This window comes from Hesperophylax consimilis, chromosome 24, assembly GCF_061612785.1.
Source record: "Hesperophylax consimilis isolate HC1 chromosome 24, BYU_Hcon_1.0, whole genome shotgun sequence".
Classification (NCBI taxonomy): domain Eukaryota; kingdom Metazoa; phylum Arthropoda; class Insecta; order Trichoptera; family Limnephilidae; genus Hesperophylax; species Hesperophylax consimilis.
In genome coordinates, this window is record NC_142859.1 from 10,806,887 (window position 1) to 10,821,161 (window position 14,275).

Sequence of the window (14,275 nt, forward strand, 5' to 3'; positions counted from 1 at the left end):
ACTGAACAGTAAATTCTTAGAAGTGTGTATTATAACGATTTGAAAGAAAACTGGCGTAACCAATTTACATATGAACTATCAACTCCTAGATCCCCGACCAGCTCGTGATATTAATTATCTGCTCTAGAACATATCTCGATACCTATTTGAAAATGTTTTATCAATTTCACTGCAAGAAAGATAAAATTTGACCTTACTTCAGGCATACAGGTGTCTGTGTGAGTATCACAACACACTTCTGTTGATATATCTCTTCAGTGGTGTAACATAATTTACCATTCATTAATAAATATATAAAACGAAAAGTAAATTATGTATTTTTAAGCACAAATCTATTTAAGTAGAAAATTATTGTCCACATCTTTATTTATGTAATTTAAAAATAAGCGTTCAGTTCGTTTCCATCATGAGCTATTAAGCTCCGAAATATTCATAAAAATAAAAAAAAGACGCCATATTATGTGCTCCTTATTTTTCAATAATGCGATGCGAAACACATAAGTGTTTCGCTCGCCGATTCGCGAGTGGCATTTGCACATTCGTCCCCACAAAGCATGTGACCGTTTTCACATTCGCACTCGTGTTTCACCTGGTCACTCACCGACATTTGAAAAAACACGTGTTGATAGAGCAATCGTTGCGAACTGTTGAGTTGGTTTAAATTCACTAGGTTAGGGCATTTTGCACATTTAATTCAAAACTTAACAGACTTAACCTCTCAGACAAAGACTTTTATTTACTGTGTGTTCCTTTGAGAACTGTCAAAACGTGATAATTTTTGTGTTATTTACGTGTTTTGCTAAAAGCTTCATAACTCACGTTTTGGGAAACGTAGCCTCATTCTAAAAAATGTTTTGGAAAGATTATGAAATCCACTATCGCATTGTGTTGTAATACGTAAATATTTGCGTTTCTAAATATACATTTTATGAAAACGTCAAAAATATGTAAAAATCGCTGACCATTATTTCAAAGCCGTGAAAAATGTACTTTTTTCTGAGTATCATAAAGAAATAACACTTTATATATTGAAGAAATATAATTAAAAACTATTAGTCACCTCAAAATATTAACCGTCCAAACTAAAATATTTTTAATAAATTATTTAGAAACGCAATAAATTATGAACGAACAAGATGACAGATCCAATCGGCTTAGATAATGCACCTCTACGTTCCATAGATATTCTTGAATACAGACGCGTAGCGTTATTCATTATCGATACTCTGTTTTTTAAATCATGGCAATCCGTATACTAGTGATGGAAATAAATCGATTTTTGTAAAATCTCGCGCGCTTACGTGAAAAGACGTTCTAATGTCTTGACCGCTATTATCATATTTACGTCTTTTGACGTTCTAATGTTCTGAGTGGTTAACTTGTTTGGGATGAGTCAAAGGCTGGACGAGGTGAAATACAAACTCAGTGGATATACCTTAGTAGCCCGTCCGTGTACAAATTCTTGAATATGTATATGAACGAGTTACATTTTTTGTTCGATTAATATGAATATAAGGTGTCTTGTATTTTTACAATGTCTTGAATATGTATATGAATGGGTTACATTTTTTGTTCGATTAATATGAATGTAACGTGTCTTGTATTTTTACAATGTCTTGAATATGTATATGTATATGAACGGGTTACATTTTTTTCGATTAATATGAATATAACGTGTCTTGTATTTTAATTAAACGTGCAAAATGCCCTAACCTAGTGAATTTAAACCAATGGTTGCCCATCATTACCAGTACTGACAAAATAATAATATATTCACTTCCTTAGATAGGTACATAATGAATTAGAGTGAAATGTTTTTACTATCTGTGAATGTCTTCTGAGGCCACTTGAATATAGGCAGTTGTTTTTTTCTTCAGTTGAATGACCCAGTAATTAAATGGCATACAGAAAAGTAATTACATTAAATTACTAAATTATTTTTTAAGGTTTTTTTTACTAGAATTCTTAAAACTGCATATTACAATTGTCATGGTCAAAAAAACAAAATCATCACTTAGGTGTGTTAAGAGAGTGAAAACGACCGTGCACGTGAAACCTGGGCACGGTAAATTTTCTAAACCTGTCCCACCATAATTTTATTAATAAAGGTAACGATGGCTAACTAGACATTTCCTAAAATCTAAATAACTTCCTTTCAATAACAAAAAAAGTCAACACAAAAAGACCTTCCCAAAAAATTTTTACAGAATGTACATAATTTAATATTTATCGAGAACACTGTTTTAATATCCAATAACCTCTTTAACCCATATTATCCCAAGCATATCTAGACTTGTACGATTTTGATGAAAATTTGGTCTTAGCACCTTATAATGTATGTCATAAAAAATCAATTTAAAAAAAAAAATTATTTCATTTATTTGCTGAGTTTTGAAACCGATCGATTAATCGATCAGTAGGAATATACCTACGTGGGTAGTATTCATAAGAATGTTACTTATTGTGAAATAAAAAGTGTGTATATACCATACTTTATTATTTTTTATAAAAATTATATATTTTAAAACTGTTTGGAATTAATTAAGACATTGTGTATATCTATGAAATGTATTTTGAATGGAAAAAGACAGAACATTTCTGATGTAAAGCGACATTGCACGTTGAACATTTCATAATTTTTTTTTATGACATAATCCACATCGTGTAGATTTAATTTGGTTGACAATGTGATGGGCCTTTTCATCTAGCCTTATAGAGTCTGGAACCCGCTTTATAACAGCCAGTAATGACCTAGGCACCAAAAGTTTCCCAACGGAGGTGTTAGAGGCTTCTTTCATTAGAAAATATGTCGTAACTATATACCTGGTAAATGATAATAGATCATGACAACTGTTGCCCTTTTTCGATGCTGGGGATATTTTATATAATTGAAAGGCATTGTTCACACACGCATTGAGAGGGAACATAAGTATTTGCCAATACCATCTCTTCAGCCTAGTGGAAATTCGGTAGCACCCCACATTTTGATCTAGGCGATCTACGCCGCCCATATATTTATTATAATTTATAAAACACCTGGGTTGATCAACATCCTTTTTTTGTTTGTCACAAAAACGCTTGACCTTTCCTACAGGTTCTACACCACACTGCGTAGACGCAACCGTCACAGTAACTCTAAAATTGTGTTTCCCTTTCTGAATGGCATTTTTTTCAGTTTCTGAACGCAACAGCTCAAATACCTCTTCATCAGAAAACAACTCGAAAAATTGTATTGGTGTTTCAACATCTTCAAGGAAACTGGGTATTGTGGTCACTTGTTCAGGCTTGTCTGGAATATCTATAGCCCTTCAACGTCTAGATACTGGAACACGTTTTTTTTCTGCGGAGGTGGTTTTGCTGATGATGTACTAGGCGTAGGTTGGAGAGTGTGATCGTCCAAGAAACTGTCTTCCACGTCAATACAAGTTTTTGTAGCAACAGTGGCCCTACGTTCAGCTTCTGCTAATAGTTGTTGCCTCGACAAATTCTTTATATGGGTAGATTCCTCGTCACCACCATCTTCGTCACTTTTATCATAATTATCTGGTGGAGTAACATAAATATCAGCCGATAAAATATTTGTGTCATCTTCCAGATGTGAAATACTTTCATTTACTGATAAACTGTAAAATACAACAACAAAAACACTTTAACACAACACTAAAAAAACAACAAAAATATCTAAATAAAACCTTCATATGAATGCATAACATCACACTGGTATATCATCCTACTGATCGAAAAATCGATCACTTTATAAAATACCAATTTTTCTACCCACAATCAATTTTATAATAATTTCAATATATTACAATATTGTGAAAAACATTATTCTAAGTATAAAACTACAAACATAAATAGAATTATATTATAATATACCAAAACTACTTACGTTTTACGACAAGACATATTTTTTAAGAAAAATTGCCTTACAAACAGTTTAAATTGGAATAATAAACGCGGGAATTGTGAAACGTCAAAAATACTGCTTGACAACTAATAGTTTCAGGTGTACCAATATAAAAAAATTAACAACGAATGGGTTCTCAATTTCACATAAAAAAATAAAGTATCAACCGATCAAATAATCGATCACTAGGAAGATATGGGTTAATCAAAACACAGACTACACGCTAACGCATATGAACGGTATCCGTGCAAACGTAAGGATGTTGTAAATCTTTTTTCGGATTTCTTATGTATACAGCGAAGAAACTCCAAATGATAAAATAACCAAATACACATTAAGGACGGATTGTTTACAGAATTTGAACAATTCATCAAATTTCGAAGTTAATTTTCAAGTTCTGTGAAAGTTCTTTTCAAGTTGTTATTATTTGAGTTCGGTGAAGCAACTGGCCCATAATGATATAAAAACAGAACTTTCACAGAACCATTGAAAATGAACTTTGAAATTTGATGAATTGTTAAAATTCCTTGAAACAACTGTCTCTAAGTAAGATCCCACACTTAATAAAATGCCATATCACACAAGAATATTGCAATAAAATATTACTTTCCTTAAACACCGACAAATCCGCAGGCGTAGACAACATTCCACGTGAAAAACTTCTCCACTGCAAAATATCTAAACCACACTACTATTCAACCGTCTCTTGTCATATGGATATTTTACAAACTGTTGAAAATCGAGCTTCATTACACCTTTGTTAAAAAAAGAGAAGATGACACTAATATTTAGTCAGTTCTACCAACGCTTTTTGAATCACTAGTCCTTGAAGAAACCTATCCCTAATCAATAAAATTAATTGACCAAAAACAACACGGTTTTATAAAAGTCAAAAAGCTCAACCGCAAAATTTAAAAACTTCATACATATTACAAGTCAAATAACTGCATATATGTACAGACTTTTCTACGGCTTTTGATAAAGTATTCTATATTCAAAATTATATACCCTATGATTGAGAGTTTGAAACTGGTTTAGTAATTATTTTTCAAATCGCAAACTGTTTGTTAACATAAAATCTTCTTTTCGAAAGATTATTCTGCAAGGCTTACCGCAGGGTAAATACCTTGGCTCGACACAAAGAAAAAACTGATGTAATTCACTGCCAAACACTCACACACACAATTATCTACATATTTTTAATTGTCTAAAAGTGCAACAGCCGGCCGTAGGAGTAGCAGCTTGCCACACCAAACTACATATCAAGAGGTGGGTCAAATCCCAACACTGGAAGGAATGGAAGAAGGCACCCGGAATGAGGCAATCTAAAGTACTCATAAACGGACCGGACCCTAACCGAACCAGGCAACTACTCGATATGGACAGAAACTCACTGAGGGAACTGGTAGGACTATTAACGGGACACTGCCATCTCAGGAGACACATGCAACTGTTGGGAGTGGAAAACACCAACATCTGTAGGAAATGTGAAGGGGAGGAAGAGACTCCAATTCACCTATGGTGCCAATGTCCCGCTCTGCTGGGAATAAGGCTCAGATACCTGGGAAGACACAGTGTGGAACCAGAAGACATCGCCACATATCCAATGACAGCCCTGGTGAACTTCATAAAAGGGACCGGGTTACTGGCAAGGGAATGAGGTAAAATGGGAGATAGTACAATGGGCCTATGGCCTAAGTGCTCGCGGGGAACGGAAGTAAAACGCCTCCGACTTTTAAAAAAACACCTAGACTTTCTGCAGAAAGAAAACTTGAACATTCAATTAATAACCAGTGACGGCTAGCGCTAAGGAGCGTTGGAGTCATGCATTCCTTAAATTTCGGTCAATCTAAAAATTTATTACCAAACAATAATAATACCACCAAAAATCAAAACAAATAACAGTAATAAAAGTAATACTACAAAAATATTAAGTTAAATTAAATTCAACTGGCTCTAATTTTCATTTTTTGTATCACATGTTATAATTAACGCGGTGAGTGTGGATGTTGACCATTGCATTTAAATTTCTCCGAAATATGAGCGGATGCATCGGAACTCTTCGACGGGGCGGAAATACCCGAAGGCACAATACATTTATTTGTCATGCCTAGATGGCACCGCTTTCAAAAAATTGCTAGCATTCTATACCTGGCATAGGGAATAGACTGACAATGTTTTTGGCACACCATCCATTTTTGTGAGTACAAGCCGCAACTGTCAACAACACCGCTTTAAAAAGGTATTATTTTATCGGGGACAGAACCCACCAAAAAGCACGTCCAAGGTACACTGAAATACCGTCATTCTAAAGCGGTATATTATTTTTAACTGACTGCAAAATATACCAAACAACTTTTTAATCAGATTATCATTCAAATAAAGAAAAGATACAGTCTGTCGACAAAGCCTAGAAATTTAATAAAATAAAACTATTTTTTTTTCATACTATGGCAACATAGACATGTGACAACGAGTCACACTGACAATGAGAACAAAAATTATAATACATTCAAATGTGAAGTTATACTCCCGAATGGTACAGTATAATATTGGACAGGAAAAATTTCACAACTCAATTTTTCTTCCTGTTTTCAATATATAAAACACTACATATATAAAACACTAAAAAATATCCAACTCTAAAAAAGTTTATTATAGAATATAACAGGGAAAAAACTTGAAATCAATATACGAAAATAAGGATCGCAATAAACAAAATCAACTAAAAAATGTTTGGTCACAATGAAATTCACTGTAATGTCACAAACCCACAAAATTATTCGTTACTTTCATGTAATAATACTATTATAGCAATGCAGAATTGTGGTGCGAAACCAATGCAAACATATCTAACAAACACGGTAAAAAATTCTGTTTTCGTTCTCAAACTGTAAAAACAGTGTTTACAATCAATGCACATGACTCTACACTAGAATGTGTACATATTTTGAAAACGAGATAGTTTCGTTAAAAATTTGAGGAATCTACAATTTTCTTCAGAACTTTTTTAAAACTATGTCCTTTTTAAGAATAAATTCAAAAGGAGGATTTCTACAAGCCGTAAACGGTGCGGCCATACTCTCATAAAGGTTAAATAAGAGAAAATTAGAAACATTGAGAACTTCTGTTCACAGAACTACTAATTCATTTTGATTGAATATCTAACAAATAGCTTATTTGATTTAAACGTAAATTTTAAAAATACTAAAAAAAACACTTTTAGGTGCAATTATCTTATTTTTGAAAATATTTAATTTCTCCAAAATTTATTAATGGTAATTGATTTTTTATTCCCTTATTTACTATTTGTCGACAGACTGTATACTTCAGTAATACCTATTAATCTGCTACAAAATGAAGCCTCATAAATCACTCAGTAATGGGAAATGTGTCTGAAATTGATACGTTGCATATTCCCTATCGCGTAAGTAGTTAAATTATTGATTAGCACTGAAGAGACTAACCAGTAGAAGTGTGGGAATGTCTGTGTCTATCCTACTTCGGGTGAAATAAATTGAACAAACAATATTCAAATTTCGTAATTCTGTAATCAATTTTCTTAAATAAATTGGTTACATCAGTTTTCTAGCAAACAGTGTAAATCACACTTTCTATTCAGCGTTGATTAGTTACTTGCATCTTCCAGTATCTCTCCAAGCCGATAAGATGTTCGACACTGTGAATAGTGGGAATTCCCACTATTCATCTCCTTACATCATACATATTGATACACTATTGCAGTAGGTACTATTGAATAATATTTTAATTGATATTTGAATATGTTCCTTTCCAAAAACCTAAATTATTGGCGAGGAACACCGTTTAGGTGGGAGACCAAATAGGTTATAAGAGGTTAGGTTAGTCTAGGTTAAATGTAAAGTTTGAGATTGGTTGGAGGTGCAGAGACATGGAAATATTATTGTAATGAAAATAATAAAAAGACCGGTTGGTGGCTGAGTTGACATCGCGTTTGGGTCCCACCAAGGCGTCGTGTGTTCAATTCCTTGGCTGGCTAAGTCTAAGTCCTCCATCACAACACAAGCAACATTTTCCGCTTACTGTGGTGGTAGTAGATTTTCAAATATTGTCAGATTATTCGTAACCCGGGAATGTTTGTCTTTCTTTTCAAAATAATTATTATTTTTATTTCATCTTTTTGATAGATTTATCCAGGCTCGATAACCCATGATGGAAAGACAAGTGACCTAAAAATCACAGACAGAAAAATTTGTGCAAATTTCATGATGATGGAGTTCACCTTTCAAGAGTTTTATAATAATTTGAACAGTCCATATTTTGTGAAGGATATATGTACATAGGTATTATAGAGACAGTACAGAGACGATTCACAAAAATACCAAGTGCTTCGAAAGACTGGCAATATGAATAAAGACTCAAGGAATTAAAATTACCAACATTAACCTCTCAGAAAAGGACTTTTATTTACTTTGTGTTCCTTTGTGAACTGTCAAAATGCGAAAATTTTTGTGTTATTCACGAGTTTTGTTAAAAGCTTCATAACTCACGTTTTGGGAAACGTAGCCTCATTCTAAAAAATGTTTTGGAAAGATTATGAAATTCACTATCGTATTGTTTTGTTATACGTAAATATTTGCGTTTCTAAATATACATTTTCTGAAAACGTCAAAAATATGTAAAAATCGCTGACCATTATTTCAAAGCTGTGAAAAATGTACTATTTTCTGAGTATCATAAAGAAATAACACTTTATATATTGAAGAAATATAATTAAAAACTATTAGTCACCTCAAAATATTAACCGCCCAAACTAAAATATTTTTAATAAATTATTTAAAAACGCAATAAATTATGAACGAACAAGATGACAAGTCCAATCGACTTAGATAATGCACCTCGAAATTCCATAGATATTCTTGAATGCAGACGCGTAGCGTTATTCATTATCGATACTCTGTTTTTTAAATCATGGCAATCCGTATACTAGTGATGGAAATAAATCGATTTTTGTAAAATCTCGCGCGTTTACGTGAAAAGACGTACTAATGTCTTGACCGCTATTATCATATTTACGTCTTTTGACGTTCTAATGTTCCGAGTGGTTAAAAGAAAGGAGAAAAGGGTGTGACTTAATTTAGACTTTTAAAATGTTATATGGACATTGTATTTGCCCTGGTATTCAAGAAATCTTCACCGCCAACATAAATGTAAATCTTCGTGAACACTGAAAAAAAATTAACAAATCACCCAACACACCAATTCTAGGAAACACTTCCTTGCAAATAGAGTAGTGGGAGCATGGAACAAAATCCCACAACATATCATTGATGCTACTAACATCAACAATTTAAATCTCCACTGGATTCTTATTTGGAGAGAAGAAAGAATTAACTTATTTTTAAAATTTAAATCAACTCTCTTACTGTTAAAATTACTGTGAAATTTAGATATGAGTGCACTATCAGCACTGCCTGGTCATTAAATAATAAAAAGAAGCCTTGCATTAGCCTTGGAAATCCAGACAGAAGAAACTTGGAAAAAATTGTGGAGCATGCTTCTACTAAGTCATACTAACAGGTACACCTACCTGGCTTTAAGGCATATTTACCTGTATTTACCTCTTTGTTTCTATTATCTATGGGTAATCACATAAAACAAATTTAAAAATTACTAACCTTGTGCTCCGATCAGCATTTTCTCTATCCCAGCTTTATAGAAATCAAACGCCTTTTGATAGTCCCCTTTGGCTTCATGTCTGGCCCCGAGACTCAGCAAATATCCCGCTTCAAACACGTAACTCTCCTCTTTCAGATCTGACGAAGATCCGAATATACTGTCTATAGATACATTATCCAGTCTACTGCCGGACCGAGCCAAAGACACAGAACTTGCCATATTTAAATCGTCTCTAGCACCGTTGGTTTTATCAAAATTACTGTTAACACCGCTCGCGTTCAATTGCTTAGGATTTAAATCAGTTTTTTTCTCGCATTGCCGTTCTCTTTTACTTGCAGTGCTATCTGCTACATTTTTATCCAAAAAACTAGCAACGCTCTGGGTTAGCGAGACATCTAAATCTGTTTCCACAACGGACACTTTATTTTTTTCTACCGTTTTCGTTGTGTTGTTTAAATTCACAGAATTCGTTAATGAATCTAAAAAGCTTAAACTATCGCCTGAAGAATCAGTGCTTATCTGCGATATGTCCATGTTGGTTTTCGGATCAAACGATATAAGATCCGGTAGATTGATTTTGTTGGGAGTGTTCACGGCGAGTCTGTCTTCTATGTTTGTTTCATCGGAGTGGCTGATTTGTGAGGAGGACATCGGGGCCAGTAATTCCAGAGGTGAGAGTGCTTGGATAGGATCTTGTAGCATCAGTATTTCGGCGACATTTTCAACGGTACCAGTGGATTCTGTGCTGGTCAAAGAACGACCGGCATAGTTGGAAGCTGAATGCCGACTGGAGTTTGAATGGATGGAGTTATTCCTTTGGTGTGAAGTGTCGAGATTGTCCATAGTAGATACTGAAAAAAAAATAATAATTCATAGTAAAGAGATTACTCCAATTAACTGTTGAGAACTTTGTGTTTTGGTTAAACTCGAGGTGGGGTTGAAGAAGAGGCCGCTGAAATAGCACAGGACAGGAACGCCAGGAGGCCCAAAGAAAAGACATATTTCAGTTCCAGTGGGAATAGAGCCCAAAACATTATAATAGCGCCCCGCGTCGAGAAACACCACTTTGGATAGTTAGTTAGATGATTTCACAAGAATATTAAAGCTAAGAGGGCCTATGTCATATTTAGATTATTTGACTTACATAGGTAAGTAAAGTACTCCAAATGTACCTATTTTTAATGACATAAACATCTAAATCAGCCACTTAAGATTTATAAATATGAATATCTAATACATATTCACATCAAAATAATTATAATAGTTTATTCCAGAATGTACTCAGAGGTAGTGCAATGCAATTCATTCCATATTTTTAAATAACCAAAAAGAAATCAGACAAATAATGAGAAAATAAATCCGACAAAATAAAAATACATAGATACATAAAATAAAGAAAACAGAAAACCAAAGAAAAAAACAATAACAAATAAAATTTTAAAAATGTGGAAGAGAAGTGAATAATGTTAAACACAAAAAAGTATGCAAGCAGCCGTTTATGGAGGAAATTTGACCATCTCCCGTCTCCAGAGGGACATCATGGATGTAAGAATGTTTCGATATATTTTAAATCATAAAATTGACGAACAATTCACACGTTTGACATAGGCACTTCTAGCACTAAGCTCATTATTTACAAGCCTTCCAAGTTCCCTAATAATGTAATTATAACTTTATATGTATTTACTTACTCTGTTTTCTACAAGTGGACGATTTTTTCCCCATTTCACAAGAGTCAAGATATCTTTACCGATTAAAGTAGATTCTTAGAAACCTATGTATTTATAATAAATCTAACTATACCTACAGGTACGAAGTATTTTACAACTACCAATAAAGTTTTACATTACATATTTGAGATAGCACAATATTTATAGAAATTTCTTGTTAGCTACCAAGAATGACAAAGCGATTATATTAAATCATGGCATTTCCATGTTTTGCAAAAGAAAAATAATTATCATATTACATAATTCATTCACTTATACACAGAACTAACGAAATACAAAAAACTATCATTTAAAAAAACGTGTGAATCAGATATAAAAACATATTTAATATACTTGCTACTTATTTAAAACTGACAACAGCAGTCAATTTTAAAACAATATTATAATGTAAAGTTTTGCATTTTCTTTTGAATTGATACTAAAATAATTGCTGAGCATTATTTAATACTGCAATACATTCATGAATGTTTGCATTTTAGTAATATATTCCAACTTTATACGTTGTGTTTCTATTTGAATAATAATAAGAACTGTCAGCAAGAAGTAGTTTTGTTATTGTTCAACCAATAATTTTATATATCTACCTACTGTTTTAGGAGGCCTTGTAAACAAATCTACAGATTAACGTGATGGATTTAACTGATAAACTTTTTTTAAAAAATTAAATAGGTACCTATTTCAAATTGCTCAGTTTTTATTATCTTAATCACGCCTATCATCCCAAAAGGAGAGAAGAAGAAAAGTAAAAAGAAAAAAAAAGATAGGATAAAAAGAGAATAAAAGAAGAAGTTTTGTATCTGGTTTATGTTATACAGGGTGTATCGGCACTAACCCGACAAACTTTAACCAGCTATTCCTTAGCACATTTGGAGTAAAAATGTTATGGGCGCTTTGCTGCCCGATAGCATTTTTTTTCAAAAAAACAAAAAAATTTAAAATTTCCACACTACATCACTGTCATTGGCATTGCTTTTCGTGTTCAACAGCTGTTATAAGCAAGTATGTCGAAAAGCGTCTTCGCTCTTTCGCACACACTAAATAATAATAGTTAAAAATGAGACGAATGGTGCCGTGCCATTTCGTTGTGATTGTAAAAGTGCGCCAATATAGGTACACACGTGCATTATTCAACGGAATTCAAATAAAATATTGCCAGATGGGTTTTCAAACTTTGACAAAGGATAAAACAGTGGTGACATGTGGTGAAAATATGAATAGTAAATTTTTAATTAAAAAAAAACGTTAACGGACAGCAAAGTGCATATAAGATTTTTTACTCCAAATATGCTAAGGAATAGCTGGTTAAAGTTTGTCGGGTACGTGCCGATACATCCTGTATATTTATGTTATGTTGTTTTAGGAGAGTAAAAAATGTTTGTCGAAGGACCATGAATGTTAATTGTGTAATTACCACTGCACATGAGACAATAATATGTTGTATGGAAGGACTCACCATTAGGAACAAGGGCACTTGTTTTCTTCCTGTTTATTCTCCTCACAGCAATGGCACTGAACACATAACGGTATTGCACAATATCGGCGCCGATGAAAATGTAATAAGGAAAGCTAGATAAGTTCTCGCGCGGATGCGGTTTTATAGTGAGCTATGCGGTTCGGGTTATTGTAACAGACTGACTACGCAATGTGCACAGAAATGTTCAGGAATCGAAGTAGGTACAACAATATTCTCTCAGTACAGTGGTCGCATGTATGTACATATGTATGCATGAGATGTGTGTATAAATTTATGTATAATGCGTATTGGCACAACCAATATATAATATTATAAAAGTGGAATTATTTTCGGCATATCCATATCAACTTACCGTTTGGGGAATCAACGGTAGAGAAGGAGTCATCTTCGGAACTCTGGTATTCCAGGGGGCCAATCACTTCAACGGGAAGTAGCAGAGAGCTCCTGATGGCTTCGATGTTACTGGGGGAGTTGGTCTGGGCATCTATTCCTGGTTCTGCGTAGGAAGACTACAAAAAATACATGTAATTTATTATTTACTAAATTATATTTTTATCATTTTATAGTTATTCACAGAGGTTTGATTTCTAATGATTTTTAATTGCAATTGCATTTCAATTTACGATATTTTAATTTTGGGATATCTGCAAATTCTTCGTCATTTTCTGGACCTATACTGTTTCATCGTCCATACCTGCATTTTCTCCTGAATAAAAAAGTATTATGAAATTTAAAAAAAAAACTAAAATAAAGTTTACCTGGAAAAACTTTACAAACTCCGTGCTGGTAAACAGCGGAGGGTGCAGCGCTATAAACTCAAGCAGTGCCTGCGTGCACTTCTTCCTATCCTCAATGGTCTCGGCGTCGAATCTCCGGAAGTAGCCCCACTTGGTGTAGCCGGGGCAGCTGCCCTTCAGGTATAGCTCCTGGTGCATCCTCTTCATGTTCCTCTGCAGCTTCTGCAGCTCACTGTAGCGCTTCCACACTGACACCACGGTCACCGCTTCCGGAGATGCCAGTGGAAACAACTGGAAATAATAAAAATATATTAAATAATAATATTTTCAAGCTGATATACCCGCAATCATTCATCACCTCTTTAAATCCAATCTCCATATTCCTTTCAAATCCCAATCCTCAATAATAACCAGGTCTTCATAAGCCACAACCTAAATATGTCACACCCGGTCGGTGGCTGAGTTGACATCGCGTGTGGGTCCTACCCAGGCGTAGTGTGTACAATTCCTCGGCTGGCTAAGTCCTCCATCACAACACAAGCAAACATTTTCCGCTTACTGTGGTGGTAGTTAGAGATTTTCAAATATTGTCAGGTTATTCGTAACCCGGGAATGTTTATCTTTCTTTAAAAAAATATATATATATATTACATTAACATATATCACAAAGGGACAAAGACACGGTACTATTTGCCCAGCGACAATTTTCCTATATTGCTCCCAAGATATTCAATTCACTCAATATGGATTCCAAAAAAATCGGAAA

General features: G+C 33.8%; 1 protein-coding gene across 1 annotated transcript in view; it reads right to left on the reverse strand.

The window, feature by feature from the left end:
• The window catches only part of LOC149411895 (ribosomal protein S6 kinase-like 1), a 41,599-nt gene that overhangs the window by 18,414 nt on the left and 8,910 nt on the right, over positions 1-14,275 (reverse strand). Inside the window, exons 2-4 of the mRNA XM_089646224.1 lie at positions 13,531-13,800; positions 13,125-13,281; positions 9,568-10,419 (exon numbers count right to left, since the gene is read on the reverse strand). Of these exons, the coding sequence (XP_089502350.1) occupies positions 9,568-10,419; positions 13,125-13,281; positions 13,531-13,800 (1,279 nt within the window). The remainder of the gene's footprint in view (positions 1-9,567; positions 10,420-13,124; positions 13,282-13,530; positions 13,801-14,275) is intronic.